The 14,857-nt window shown below is 37.0% G+C and overlaps 1 protein-coding gene across 1 annotated transcript in view; it reads right to left on the bottom strand.

The window, feature by feature from the left end:
• Positions 1-14,857, bottom strand: part of LOC146001431 (uncharacterized) — a 79,935-nt gene that overhangs the window by 48,074 nt on the left and 17,004 nt on the right. Inside the window, exon 2 of the mRNA XM_083138751.1 lies at positions 6,876-7,321. Within this exon, the coding sequence (XP_082994877.1) occupies positions 6,876-7,291 (416 nt within the window). The 5' untranslated portion in view covers positions 7,292-7,321. The remainder of the gene's footprint in view (positions 1-6,875; positions 7,322-14,857) is intronic.

Consider the following 14,857-nt stretch of genomic DNA (forward strand, 5'->3'; position numbering starts at 1 on the left):
ATATTACCTCAGGGTGAATAACATTTTTCTGCAAGTATGTTTCTGAAGCCAATGATAATGGTTCTAAGAGAAAGCCCATTTGAAGATTCTGATTCTGTGCTGTCACAATAATTCGACCAAATAGTGTCTTGTCTGATCCACCGCCTTCTTCTTGGATCAAGAGAGGAACGGAAACCATGTACTTGCTTATGCAACTGAAAGAACATTCAGAGAACAGATACAGTAGAGTACGGATCAGTACAGGTAACAAAAAGGTCCTACAGTCGCTTGAACCAATGCTCACATGATGTGCGTCACTATAGAGCAATGTGTGTACCAATAGAACAGCTCCGAAACAAACATAGTCACAGCAGTAACTCACCCCTAGTATGGTGGGTTATCTTGAACGGCCAACACCGCTACACATGTGTGGCATGGACTCGATGAGGTTATCGATGAGAGCTTGGAGGATTCCTCGCCACTCTTCACTTTGAGCAATTTCAGCTCTGGAAGAGTTGAGGGAGGTGTCATCCTACCAAGAATGTGTCTGCCAAGTGCATCCCAGACATTCTCTACGGGATTTAAGTCCAGTAATCACGCTGGGCACTCCATACACTCTATTCTCTCGTCCTCTGACACATTGTGCACTAACAGAACTCTGTGAGGACGAGCATTATCACCGATGGAAAGGAAACGATCACCTATTGCATTTGCGCACGGCATGGCAAGAGGTCTGAGGTTCTCGTCTCCATATCTAAGGGCCGTCAAATTGCCATTTTGGATGAAGTGGAGGTCCGTACATCCCACAATTTTGATTCCAACCCACACCATCAGTCCACCACCTCCATTTTAGAATGTTTCTTGAACACAGGGTTATAGCGTGTTCCACATTCCCTTCAGATTAGGCACGTCTATTGTAAGGCTAGGGGCTGAATCGCGACTCATCGGAGAACACCTCTCAACCCTATTCATGGTGGCCCCAATTACGATGTTCCTCAACCAAGTTTCTACAGATTGAAAGCTGTAAGGTCATGGAACACACACACACCATGAGTATATATGCACAGAAGCCATCTTTAAGAATGCGATTGCAGACAGTTTCAGATGACATCTGCGCCCTATTGATGTGAGAATGGCATGTTATAGCTTCGTTGAATTCTGCTGTCTGTTCCATCAGTTGTTAACAAGAGGTACCTTATGTCGCTTGAGGTTGTTGTTCGCCGACCCCCTTGACCTTGCCTTCGTCGCACATTACTCGTTGTTGGAACCGAATCTACAGGTGAGAAAAGGCATTTTGAGACACTCCAAGGGCTACAGATACCTCTCGCTGTCTGTTCAGTTTTCATCCTACCTATGGCTCTCCACGCAATTGACTCAGGTAAATCGCACCTCAGAGGCATTGTACCACTTACTCATGTTCCTCAATGAACTCTTACACTGTCCTTGGACTGCTACTGTCATTCTGACAGCTTCAGACTTCAGTTGTTAATTCAGAGATATCAGCATTAATGATGGACAAATAGACAATTGACTCCAATGATAGTGTTAAATACCATCCAACTTGTCAATTAAATTATTAAAATATTAATTAGTGTTATTATTATAATCTTAATTATTATCATTATTATTAATTTATATCAAAATTAGTGAAATTGTCATTTCTAATAGTAAAAGTCAAAATATTAAAAATTATCACAACTTTCCATTTACATCAAGGTTATCTGGAAGCTGGATTGATAACACACAGAAGGCAAAGAGTTATGACATGCTATCACATATTTTCCATCTATTGGCATCCAAACCTTACCAAAAAATCATATTAGAAGGATGCACACTTAGATTTTGATTCAGTATATCTGAGCTATCATCTTCTCAAATGTATACGTAATAAGTCTCAAAGGTCCTTGTTTCAGTTTCATTAGGTCTCAAATCAACAGTTTGAATATGTATTCAAATATGTATTTTTGAACTAAATAGCAAAAAATTGTTATCATCCCATTGGTGAGGTTGCAGTTCGCATGTGGTGATGCAAAAATTTGTTTGTGAATGTTTCAATGAAATTATTTGTAATGGTACTAATTTAAAATTAAGTAGAAATGTATATGGAATATCACATGGAAAACTGCTCAACCTCTTGTTATAATTTTAACAAGTCAATTCACCTTTACTTCGTAAGTGGAAAATACTACATGCCACTACTCTTCACAAATTTGGCACATGATCCATTACATGTTATGGAAAATAAACTGAGTTGGCACAATAAGGAATATTACATGATAGAACATGTTTACTTTTAATTATGTGGAGAATTGTTCATTTTTTTTAACAACTGTAACATATACCTTCAGTAAAAAAGTACCCGGAATTTGGCTGATAAAAGTCCTACATTGGAGGTATCGAGAATTCATTTTGTCCGTAGGATGCCAGCAGCACTGTACTGAATGACCATACAGAGGAATAGAGTAATCTATCCATCTATTTGTACACAGCAGCTGTTTACGTTAGTTGTGTTGACGAGGGTCCTGCGATTTGCAGAATGGAGAAAAATATCGAGCAAAGAATTTGTTTGAAATTTTGTGTTGCTAACAGAATGTAGTGTGCTGAATCATTGAAAATGCTACAAAAGACCTATGGTGAATCGTGTCTATCGAAAACACAAGCGTATGCATGGTTCTAGGCTTTCAAAGAAGGCAGAGAAGTGGTTGCTGATTTGCCCCGTTCTGGTTGACCTTCCACGTCGATGACTGAAGAAAACATCGAAAAAATCAGGACAATGGTGCTTGAAAACCAGTGTGTGAGTGTGAGAGGTGGCTCGGCATATCACACATGTCCGTTCACAACATTTTGGCTGATGTGTTAGGTTTGAAACTAGTCACGAGACGACTTGTTCCGAAGGAGCTGAATTTCCTGCAAAAAGCACATCGCAGGGATGTTGCTGAAGACATGATTTCGTGAGCCTCTAGTGACTCCACCTTCATGAAACGCATCATAACTGGTGATGAGACATGGGTGTATGAGTAACATGCAAACAGGTCAACAATCTTCAGAATGGCACTTTGAAATTGAACCAAAACCCAAAAAACCATGTCAAAGTCCCTCAAAAATTAAGGTCATGCTCATTGTTTTCTTTGATTATTGTGGTGTTGTGCACTCAGAATTCCTTCCAGCAAGGCAAACTGTGAATAAAGAGTTTTATGTGAGCGTCATGAGGTATCTGCATGAGAATGTACGCCAGAAAAGACCAGAGTTATGGGGGAAAAAATTCTTGGATTTTGCACCATGATAATGCGTCGTCGCACACGTAGGCTCTTGTTCGCAAGTTTTTGGCCAAAAACTCAACCCATGTCCTTGCCCAAGCTGCATATTCTCCAGATATGGCTCCGTGTGAATTTTTCTCTTTCAGTGACTCAAGTTACCACTTTGGGGAAGGCATTTTGAATCAAATGAATCCATTAAAGGAAATTCGCAGAAGGAACTCGAGCAATACAGTCTTCTGCATTTGAAAAGTGTTTTGAAGACTGGGTTAAGCATTGGCACATGTGTGTTGCATTTGATGGGGCCTATTTTGAAGACGACAAAATACATTTTGATGATTTACCACATATTTTGTGATTTATTCAAAAATTCCAGACACTTTTTGTACGTAGTAGTAAAATTGTCTTTACCTACATAATTGGAAAACAATTATTTCACAATTCTTGCTCTCCGTTAGCTTAGTGTTCTACGATGCAGGAGTCCCAGGTTCAAATCCCAGCCTCAGGATGTTTGTTCTTTGTTGCTGTTCCTTCATCAATTTCATCATCGCTCATCCTCATCTCCACAATTAGCCAAAAGTGGCAGAAAAGCGAAGTCAAATAAACCAAATGAAATGAATCAATCTTGCACATGATCCTGTCTTCAGGGTCATGTAACACAAATTTCAATGACGGGACAGACAAACAGAAAAGGAGCAAATAATTATTATCTTCTAAATTTATCAGATAGTTAAACGAAAAGTTGCGCGATTATGTAAGTCTATTAAACTATTGATAATATGTAGATAACAGGATAACAGTGAAAGCAAACTACACGAAAATCCACGTCAATGCTCTAGAAGGAATTCTAAGCATATGAAATTTTTCATACATTGAAACATCACAGCGGTGGAGGAAAATTTTTAAAAATTCGCCCATTCGGCTGCCAAAGGTCCTGCCAAACCTTAACTCAGGTACGTATAACAGGTTTTGCATTTCTTCATGCTTGCATCTCAATAAGGATCATTTACGAGGGGCGACCCAAAAGAAACCAGAATTTTGTAATAAAAAATTGTGTATTTATTTTCAGGTATCAAAAGCTTAATTTCCTTCGAATTACTCTTCATTTGATGCAACACACTGGTCTAAACGTGTTTTCCACTTTTCCAAGCAGTCCTGAAACTCTTACAAAGTGATGTCTTTTAAATGCCTCCATCATTTTCTTTTCTTCACCTATTCCATAAAATTTTTGCCTTTGAAGACTTTTTTCAATTGAGGGAATAAAAAGAAGTTGCACAGAGTGAGATCGGGTGAATATGGTGGGTAGATAAGCTGGGGCTTTGTGTGTGTTGGCATGTTGTCGTGATGATGCCACACCTTCCCACTTTGCCACAACCCATGACATTTTGATCTCACCAATGTTTCAGAACTTGTAGGTAAAACGCCTGGTTAACAGTTTTACCATTAGGAACTAATTCTGAGTGAACAATGCAAATTACATCAAAAAAAAGAAATCAGCATTGTCTTGACATGGCACCCTGAGCGAGGTTGGTCATAAAGTGACAATTCAGCATTCCTGAAGCAGAAAAAAACACTCATAAACTTACGTTTTCCCTAGAGCAGCTTCCTTGAAAGCTCTTTCAAGCATTACAACTGTTTCCCCTAACAGAAAACAGAATTTCGCAGCTGTACACTATTCAAACTTTTCAGCCAACACAAAAAATAGACAAACAAGCTAGAGATGCTTAACAAAAATTTACTATGTGGCACCACGACTTCACTTGACGACAACTGTTAGCAGATTGATGCAACAGGCATCTAGCGGCAGAAGCATGTAGTACAATGGGCTTACCCACCACAGAACAATTCCGGTTTCTTTTGGGTTCCTGCTTGTAAGAATTAAGACCTGACTGATTATACTGAAAGTTTAATGCCAATAGCTGCTTAATTCTCTGCTTAATATTCTAAACATTATGCCTAACTTTGCAACAGTTTTTACTTTCTTGTGGATGGTCACCAGCTACTTATTGCAAGACTTCCACGACGTTTTTTCTAAAGGTGGAAGGAGAAGGGGAGAGGGGTCTTCATTGTGACTAAGAAACCGAATGCATCTATTCATATGTAAGAAACAATTTTGAATACAACTAAATATTCAAGTTGAGAAAATATAGTCATAGCAGAAAGGCCACAATTAAACATACTCTACTAAGAAATCTTTGGAGCCCATTTGAAGAAACAGATTGGTATAGAGGCTATGGAAACCATGGGGAAGTGAATGATGATAAGAAAAAAAAGTTCAAATTTTCACTACCAGATCGAAATGTTTCACTGAAATCTGCTCAGCAAACAACATCCAAGAAAACACTTTGTCTGACCATTGATCCCACTGCCTTATGCTTCCAAAGGGTTATTCACATTGAAACGGAGCATACCAGAATTTGAACCAATTTTTTTCAGATTAGCATTCCCTTCCCCATGGTCTCCATTGGTTCTGTACCAAGTTTCAGTGCAATCTGCTGCTTCGAACGTACTCCGGAGGGCTCTGAGTGGAGCAACTTTAATTGTGGTCATCCAATATGTGTTACCAGGGTGGCCACTCTAGGATCATCATAAAATTCAAGTATAATTCCCAGTTTCCAAGGCAAACTTCCCAAAAATTCAAGAGCAGAAGTAGATGTTTCCTCTATTTCAACCTTATCTATTACCGCCTGTCACCACAGACTCTGATTCTGATGTGTCCAAAAATTTAAATTCAATTGAATTAAAAGGATATCCTAATATTTAAGGTGCAGAGTTCACATTTGCCATTTCACATACTCAGACTCGAAATACATCTACCATCGCAAGACATAAATACTACGGGATATACTAATCTACAAAAAATTGTTAATTGCATAAGAATTTCAAAGTAAAATTAACCTAATCAACCTCAAGATATCTTCTCTTGCAATAATCTTTCATTTGTCAGATAGATTGTCTTGCAAAGAAAAGTAACAAAGTAAATGGACTGTTTCCGTTTAAGACAGAATTTCTGTCAGTTCTAAACAGTGGCCGCGGTGGCTCAGTCGGTAACGCGTCTGACTACCATGCTCAAGGTCCCGGGTTCGATCCCCGGCCGGTTCAAATCCGGGAACTTTTCTAACGGTGGAAGCGGCCCCGGCGCCTACCCAGCGTCGAATAACATGGGTACCTGGGGGAAACCCTGGGGGGTAAAGGCGGTCAGGGGCGTGATGCTGATCACATCACCCCCACTCACGACCGGATCAAGAAAGTGTGGGGCGTTACCCCCACACCCCCTATACGCCTTCATGGCGTGGTGCTATGCACAGGGGAACACTTTACCTTTTTTTTTTTTTTTCACTTTTTACCTTTTACCTTCTAAACAGCCAAACAGATTGAATTCTGTTTCATGTTCCTCACACCTCTCTCTTCCTTCCTAGACCAAAAAAGTTAAACTATGAAAAACTTGCCTCAGAGCATTTGTAAATATGTATAAATTTAATGGGATTTGGAATAGTAAAAGCTGCAATTTTTTACATCTACGGACAAAAATTCACGCATAATTCCTGGAGCCAATAATTCACACAGAATTCAAGGAATTCCCCATGAGTAGCCACCCTGGGTTTTCGTTTTCATTCATTTGAAAATACTTCATGTACTCACCTTTCTGTTGCTGAAGCTGGGCCTTCATCTTCAATTGTTACTTCACTCTCTTTCACATCTTCAGGTTCTACTTTAACATTGTCACTCTCAGTATTTTCTAATTCAAAAGCACTGCAGTGTGTAATGTTATCACTTGTATCCAAATGTTTACTATCCTCCTCTAAAAACTCACTCGTCCCAGTACCAGAGTTCAAGTATATGTGAACGGAGCTGCCACTAACATACTCTTGTTGTTCCGTTTTCACTTGTCCCTCCTCAGGCTCAGATTTAATGACTGACGATGATGACGCTGGCTCCAAAGTGTTTGAAACTGACTCTTCATAAAGAAGAGGCTTGGATCCACTCTCCACTGAGTAACTCATGATGCCAGGTTCTGCCTTCACTTGCGGGAATGAAGGTTGATCATCAAACTCCATGTGTGTTGATGAGGGTGAGGCACTCGAAATCTGCAAAGACATTTTACACATGAACATCAGATTGTGCTTAAATTGGAGAAAAATGAGAAAATATATAAGTTTATATATGGTTGAGACTGATTTATATGTAACTAAGTTCTGCATTATTCTGCTTTATATGTAAATTACTGTAGGTCCAAGCAAAATGTAATTTAAAAATGTATTAATTAAACCATGGTAGCTCAGTTGTTAGGGCATCTGACTCCCATGCGGGACGTGTTTCTTTTTTCCACCTGTTCAAGTGGCTCCGGCGCAAACCCAGAATCACATAAAGTGTGTACTTGGAGGAAACTCTGAGGGGTAAAGGCGACCAGGGGCTTGAAGATGATTACATCATCCCCCACTTTCAGCCATGGTCTAGAAAGTGTTGGGCCCTAACTCCACACCCCTATATGCCTTCATGGCATGGTGAAAAGCACAGGGGGGTACTTAACTTCTTACTTTTGTTAATTAAACCTTATTTATACGTAATGCATTTATACATAATTCGATGATATGTGTACTATTTTTTATGAAATAAAGTTCATATATATGTAACCAAACTTCAACAATGTCACACAAATTATACATTTTTTGTCGTTACAAAAATACAAGGCGAGTTTGAAATACAAAACAGGATAGGTGGGCATGGCGGTGGTCTTTCTCAAATTCCAATAAAGATGAATATGGCAGGGCGATGTCACAGAGAAATCAGAGGATAAAGATTTGCTGCAGTTGTTCAGAACATGAGATGCATTTTTCTTTGTACATAATCACAATATGAAAACATGATAAAAAGATGTCGATAGATTCCATAATAAAATTCCAAAATAATAAAAACAGAACAGCGGTTCCTTCAGTGAGTGTTTCCAGTTGCTACTGGTCAGAAAGAGGAAAAGTTACATGTTTGACCAGAAAGTAAAATTGTATGGGACGTGGATGCTAATCCACATAAAACTTAAGAATCAAATTATTAGATTTGTTAATTTACCACTTTGTGACAGAAATAACCTGTTTTACATATACCATGTTCCTCAAAATAGATACAATTACAGTATTTTATTTGGTACGGTCAATAAATAACTAGATTAATGCCGTGAAAAAGCGAAATAAAGTTACAGAGCGATGAAACTTACAGGATATGTAGGCCAGGCTAGGGTACACCACATGTCTGCAAGATGAGTTCCAGAAAGCATCACTAGGTGACAGCACTTTCAGGGAAGGGAAGTTGTGTGTGTGCAATTTGCCTCAAAAGCGCCAGTCAGTCATTCAGTGAGAAGATGGAAATAGATCAGTATGAAAGAATTCCAAGAACCCAGACAGGAACTCGACAATAAGGAATGCATTATCACATATTACCTAAGCTTTCCTGGGTCACTAACAGTGTAAACATGTGCATTATTACGATGTAATTAGCACACAAATAGTCAATTGATGTCTTGAAAACAAGTAATTAAAAAAAATAATGGGGTGTTTTGAATCTTGGAAAAAAAATTTAAAAAAATTAAAAAATACGGAATTCAAATTAAGCTCTGAAAACAGAAGAAAATGACATCAATTTGAGCTCTCTAGGTCAAATAGTTTTTGTCTACAGCTGTTTAAAAATTACAAAATGTTGTCTATTTTTGCAACTTTTGCTTTTTAGTAAGTCAATAGCTAAAAAACTAAGAGCCCAAAAAATATGAAGTTTTGTAATTTCTAACCTTTGGATAAGTACAATGAATGAAAAAAAAAACTTATAGATTTGAATACTAAAGGTTCAATAATATTTTGATTGGTCAATTTGACACATAACCATTAACCTATCTTAGCATAAAGCGGACTTAAATAACAAGTTTTGTCTTTATGTTTTGATCCTTTAGGTGTAATGTATCCTCATTAGAGTTGGAAGTGGTATTAAAAAAACCCGAGTTTCCTTCCGTGGCTTTTTTGGTTGAGTTTCTTTTCGCTTTTTCGCAAAAGTGTCTCAAATCAATGAAAATACAGGAGTTGGCAGTATTTTCCTTGTTCCATGGTTTTCGTTTATCTCCCTGCTGTAAAATAGGAACTCATTTCTAAATATAAAATACAATTTACAATAATAGACATAAACAGTGTTTTTAAAAAAGCTGGCTTTTCTGAAAGTGTTATCTTCAAATTTCAGTAGGCTTATTAAATAAATCTATGTAGTATAATCATATTCACATAACTAGAGTAGTTTTGTATGTGTTTTTAATAGAACCTAATAATATGATATGGTTTTCAATGTTTGAATTTGTTATACGAACAAGTACATGAAACAAAAAAGAAAATATTGCTCTACCTTTTGAAAATCTAGTATCAAATATCTTTACATTAAATTTTGTATTCAGTAAAATATATTTGTATTCTGGCTTTCCAGTACATCATGCATAATTTGGTTAAATGGTCGCTAAACTTCGTCATGGAGCAATTAGTGATGTATTTTGGCTGCTTGTTGCAGTAGTTCTCAACCTTTGTGAAACCACAGCCCAGTAAATTTATTTCTTACAAGTTGATGCCCTGATCTCAACAATTTCACTCATAAATACATTTCTGATCTTTAAATTTTATATGGAAATTAAGATGCACCCTCAATTATATATATATTAATATAATAAATATAATAAATATATATATCATATATAAAATTAGATTTAAATTACTCATCCACCCCTGGGTGCAATAGACTTTTGCAGCCCGACGGTTGAAAAACACTGGCACTAAATCTCAAGCAGAAGTAAATAATACTAGCTGCATATGGCAAAAAAAAAAAAATCAATCTCTTTAAGAAATCTCGACTGGAGCTACATTTTGAAATGAGATTTGAAGCACTCTGCCTCCACTGAGGATTGAACCTCAGACCTCTTCTTATTACAAGGCAACAACATTACTTTATTCCACTCCAGATCCCCATTCATGATTATAAAAGGAACCTTCTATCAAAAAGCCTGCCTTTTTCCAATAACAGTACTTGCAATTTGGTCTCTGTGATTTACAGGTTAAGTTAAATCTTAATCTCTGATGAAGTAGCTAACAATCTTGTAAAGTATAGAGAAAATTCAGACTGAAGCAACACATGGCAGTGCGGGGTGTCATATTGAAGTGACAAGTGACATGGGCTCCTTCAGTCTGTAAACAAGCATCCACTACGCATGCACAAACAAGACCAAGGTTATATGATGCATGCCATTGAAGGAGCTTTCAGACTGAAATCACAAATGACAAGCAACGCAGTCTCTTTCAGTATAAAGTAAAACATTCACCGTGCATGCAACAACAGACTGAAGTGGCACAATGCACACCATTGAGAAAACAGTATAGTCCGAGCAACATGTAAGCAGTGACATGTTTAGCTCGTTGTTGCACTTTGGTTCAAAAGGTTGAATGGATTACTGAGGGTCTGCTTCCAAGTGACACATGTTACTTGTTGCCTCGGTCTGAAAGTTCCATGACAAAACGGTGCAGGCCAAGTGAGAAGCAACACTTGCAGCTTATGTTGCTTTGGTTCTAAGGGTTGGTTTCCAAGAGCCATCTATCCCTTCTGTCTCAAAGCTCTTTTAAACAAGATATATATATATATATATATATATATATATATATATATATATATATATATATATATATATATATATATATATATACACACACACACACACACACACATTCAAGTAATATCTCCATATGTGTAAACAGTAAAGAATTTTAATTGTCCCAAAACATCAAATATTTTGATATTAACATTAGTTTCATATTTTATGATATCAACATTTAAATTGAGATACAAACATGTAAAAGCTTGTTTTAAGTCCATCTCATGGTCAGATGTGCTCATCAGAACTACACGTTTAGTTTTAACCCTAGCTTACCCATTCCATACAAGAAACTTACATACTGGGGGGTGCCTCACAGGCCACACTTTTCTTTATCACTGAAATTCAAGAAACCATTTTATTATTGAATCAAAGACTTTTGCTGATTTTACAAAAATTACTATCATTAATATAAAATAATAACCAGTTATTGCATGAGTGTCTCACATATATTTTATCATTTACTAAAACTCACAAAATCCATTTTAATTTTTATTAATGCTTTTTTTGTTTTTAGAAGTGCAGTTGTTGTTTATTAAATATAACAGGGTGGCTAAAAACAAGCAGAAATGAAATTCCCTGACTTTTCCAGGTTTTCCAGGACAAAATTTAATTTATCCCTGACAATTATAAACTAAATTCATGTTTTTACAACTGGAAATAAGAATGTCATACAGATCCTGGTATATGAAGTACCTATATTAGCTTCCACAAAATTGACTTCATAACACTATGATTTGCATTCAAACTGCAAAATAGTGAATTTGGAAAATTATTACTATTCACAAGCTAGAAAGGAATTATGGGATTTTTTCATATGCAGCCAGTTTTTCAATAAAATATTTGATTATTTTTCAAGTTACGACTAATTGAGATTAGAGTGAAGTGATTGATGCGAAAAGGAATTTTGTAATTTTTCAATTTCAATTTTCTTGTTATTATATGTTGATATTGCACTGAGGTTTGGAACCCTCTGCTTGCAAGTATATCCAAGTGAAGTGAAGTACTGTGAAACTGCCAACATGCATTATTACTGGCGAAAAGGGTATATATGTATTAAAACTTAAACGCAAGCAATTTATGGAAGGGGAATCAACTGCATTGTAAAGGTGCCTGATTTAGCTAATAAAATATTAAAACAGGAACACACTGTTGATAACAGTTTCCAAAAGTTTATGTACGAAGGGCACCCAGAAAAAAGTTCAAATGGCACCTGTATGTGGCACTAGTGGTCAGAGCGGAACACACATATGCAGGCAGGAAGAAGTGTCATGTGGCTGTAATCTAGTGCAGTAAAATGCAGTCGTTTTAGGATAGTTCTAGATTAAAGATGGCAGCTCTCATACACCCAGTCTTTGCTGTGAGACACATATGCCATGGGCACACAAAATTTAGTGCAGTGATCAGAACGCTACATTGTAAAAGTAGCTTCGCTACAGTTACAGCTACTCTTCCAAAATGTAGCTTCGCTATAGCTACAGCTACATATACCAAAAAGTAGCTCGCTACGCTACTCCTGATCGCTACTCGCTACTTCGCTACTTTTTGCGCTACTTCTGCATAAAAAAATAAAAACAACCATATGGGTATTAAAAATCTCCTACTACTGGTAAATAGATTCTGTTATTTTTTTATCATGATTCCAGTCATTCAATAATTTTGATAGCAGTGTTACTTCAGTTACTTATTTTTACTACAGTTTTGAGAATACCATACCTATGCAAGTGGCATATCAATTCATATTTGATATATGAATATTGCAATTAGAGTGTTACCCAAATTAATGATTACAACTATACACAAATCAAATTTGGTAGGATTACGTATTTACGTATGTTCACATCAACATATTTTTCTTGAGAATAAATATTTCATTTCTTATAGACTGATATGAAGACAGTATTTTGAATGAAAAGTACCTGAAGCCCTTTGACTACAAAAGGGCCTCAGGTTCGATTCCCAGGGGAGGCACATAGTGGTTAGAATCCAGTCTCGATCAGTTTACCTATGCATAAAATGGACTCAAAACAAAAACTAGGAAAGACGCCAAGTTGAGAGGATGGGATCCTCCTGCTCCTCCATTCCCCTCACTGCTCATCATTCTTCCTCGTTCTCAGAATTAGCCGAAAGAGGTAGAAAGTGACTATAGATAAGAGAATAATTAAATAAACCATTCATCCTCATTGTCATGATTGACAGAAGTGGAAGAATAGATGAGGAGGTAAACAGAAGAGGACAAATGGGTGGTGAACTATATCAAAGCGTTCAAAGATTAACATGGAACAGGGATGTACCTATGAAATGCAAGAAGGTAATATATAACACATACTATGTGCCAATAATTGTGTATGGAGCAGAGACTTGGACAATGACAGGGAGAGACAAAAAAAAAAGATGCAGGCAGTGGAGATTAAATTATTAAGGAGTATTTTGATGAAGACTATAAGGGATAGAATAAGGAATGAGGAGATCCGATAGACAGTGGGTGTGGTGAAGCGTCAGGACAGGATAGATCAGGCACAGATGAGATGGTTCGGACACATAAAGAGGATGGATGCAGAAGGACTACCAGTAAGAGCTTACAATGCACAAGGAGTGGGAATAAGGCCAAGGGGGAGACCAAGATGTCGATGGAAAGAGCAGATAGTGGAGTGTTAAGAGAAGAGGACAAGATTGCAACACCGTGCAAAGAGAGGAGTGGTGGAAGACCTAAAACAACAGAGAGGCTTGACTTATAAGTTGACCCAGCCAGAGGCAGGAAACGGCAACGGATGATGATGATGATGTCATGATAGCAAAAGTTACAGAAAAGTAACGCAAAAGTAGGAGAAATACATAAATTTGAAAACTATGTATACGTATTAACTAAAGAAAATTGTCGTTTCTGTAGGAAAGTCAATAACTCGTACATACTTTTTACAATATGATAAAATTATTGAGGATACTGTGGTGCAAACCTGACTGTTCTAAACGTATTGTAATTTTAAAATTTGAGAACAAATACTATCGCGAAAATAATTGTAATTCCAGAAATTCTATGATTCTTGTAACAATAATTTCCTGCTGGTGAGATCCTATATACTGACGATGATCAATGCTGTTACCGTACTGAGCCATTTATTGCTGGCACTATTTCCTTGTCAGTGCAGTGGAAAATCCATCACTCATTTTTGCACTGCAAATTGTGTCTTACACAGCAATTAATGACATTTTGGTGTCTCTTACACCATGGATATCAACAGGATTTGTTCCGGGGGTGACACAAACGAGGCACTTTTTTTTCCAGTGGTGCAGCAAACGAGGCATGTTTCTCCCCAAAATAGCGATGCAGCTAAAAAGACGTAGCTGTTAGCAGGAATATATTCATATATGTCAGTTAGTTATCTGGATATCTGAATTATTCAGCTACTAATTAATTAAATTACACAGATATCTATAATCTACAATCTAGATAATCTGTACCTCCATGTAATAAATTGTCTTTATGAACCTCCTGCAAAATTAAGGGTTATTGTCGATTTTTTCTGACGCGGTTGCCACATTCAAAATTCACCTCAAAATGCGGAGAAAAAATGTAGCTGTAGCGAAATTTTCGCTACAACTATAGGAATTTTGTAGCTTTGCTACCGCTACAACTACAATTTTCAAAATGTAGCGTCGCTACAGCTACAGCTACAAATTTTGTAGCTAGCTACAGTAGCGATGCTACAAGTAGCTCGCTACTTCTGACCACTGATTTAGTGTCATGCTAAGACCAATGCCAGAACAACAATGATGATTATGCTGAAAATTAGATTAGGAGTCACTGTAACTAATGCTTTCAATTACTACTGATATTCTTGTTTTATTTATGCCTAATCGGTAGGGACCTTGAACTTTTGCTATTTTTCTTCCAAATTGGTGTTATTATTTTTTTATTTATTTATTTATTTTTATTATTCAGTGTTATTTTTCCCAA

Source organism: Lepisma saccharinum, chromosome 17, assembly GCF_977018435.1.
Source record: "Lepisma saccharinum chromosome 17, izLepSacc3.1, whole genome shotgun sequence".
Classification (NCBI taxonomy): domain Eukaryota; kingdom Metazoa; phylum Arthropoda; class Insecta; order Zygentoma; family Lepismatidae; genus Lepisma; species Lepisma saccharinum.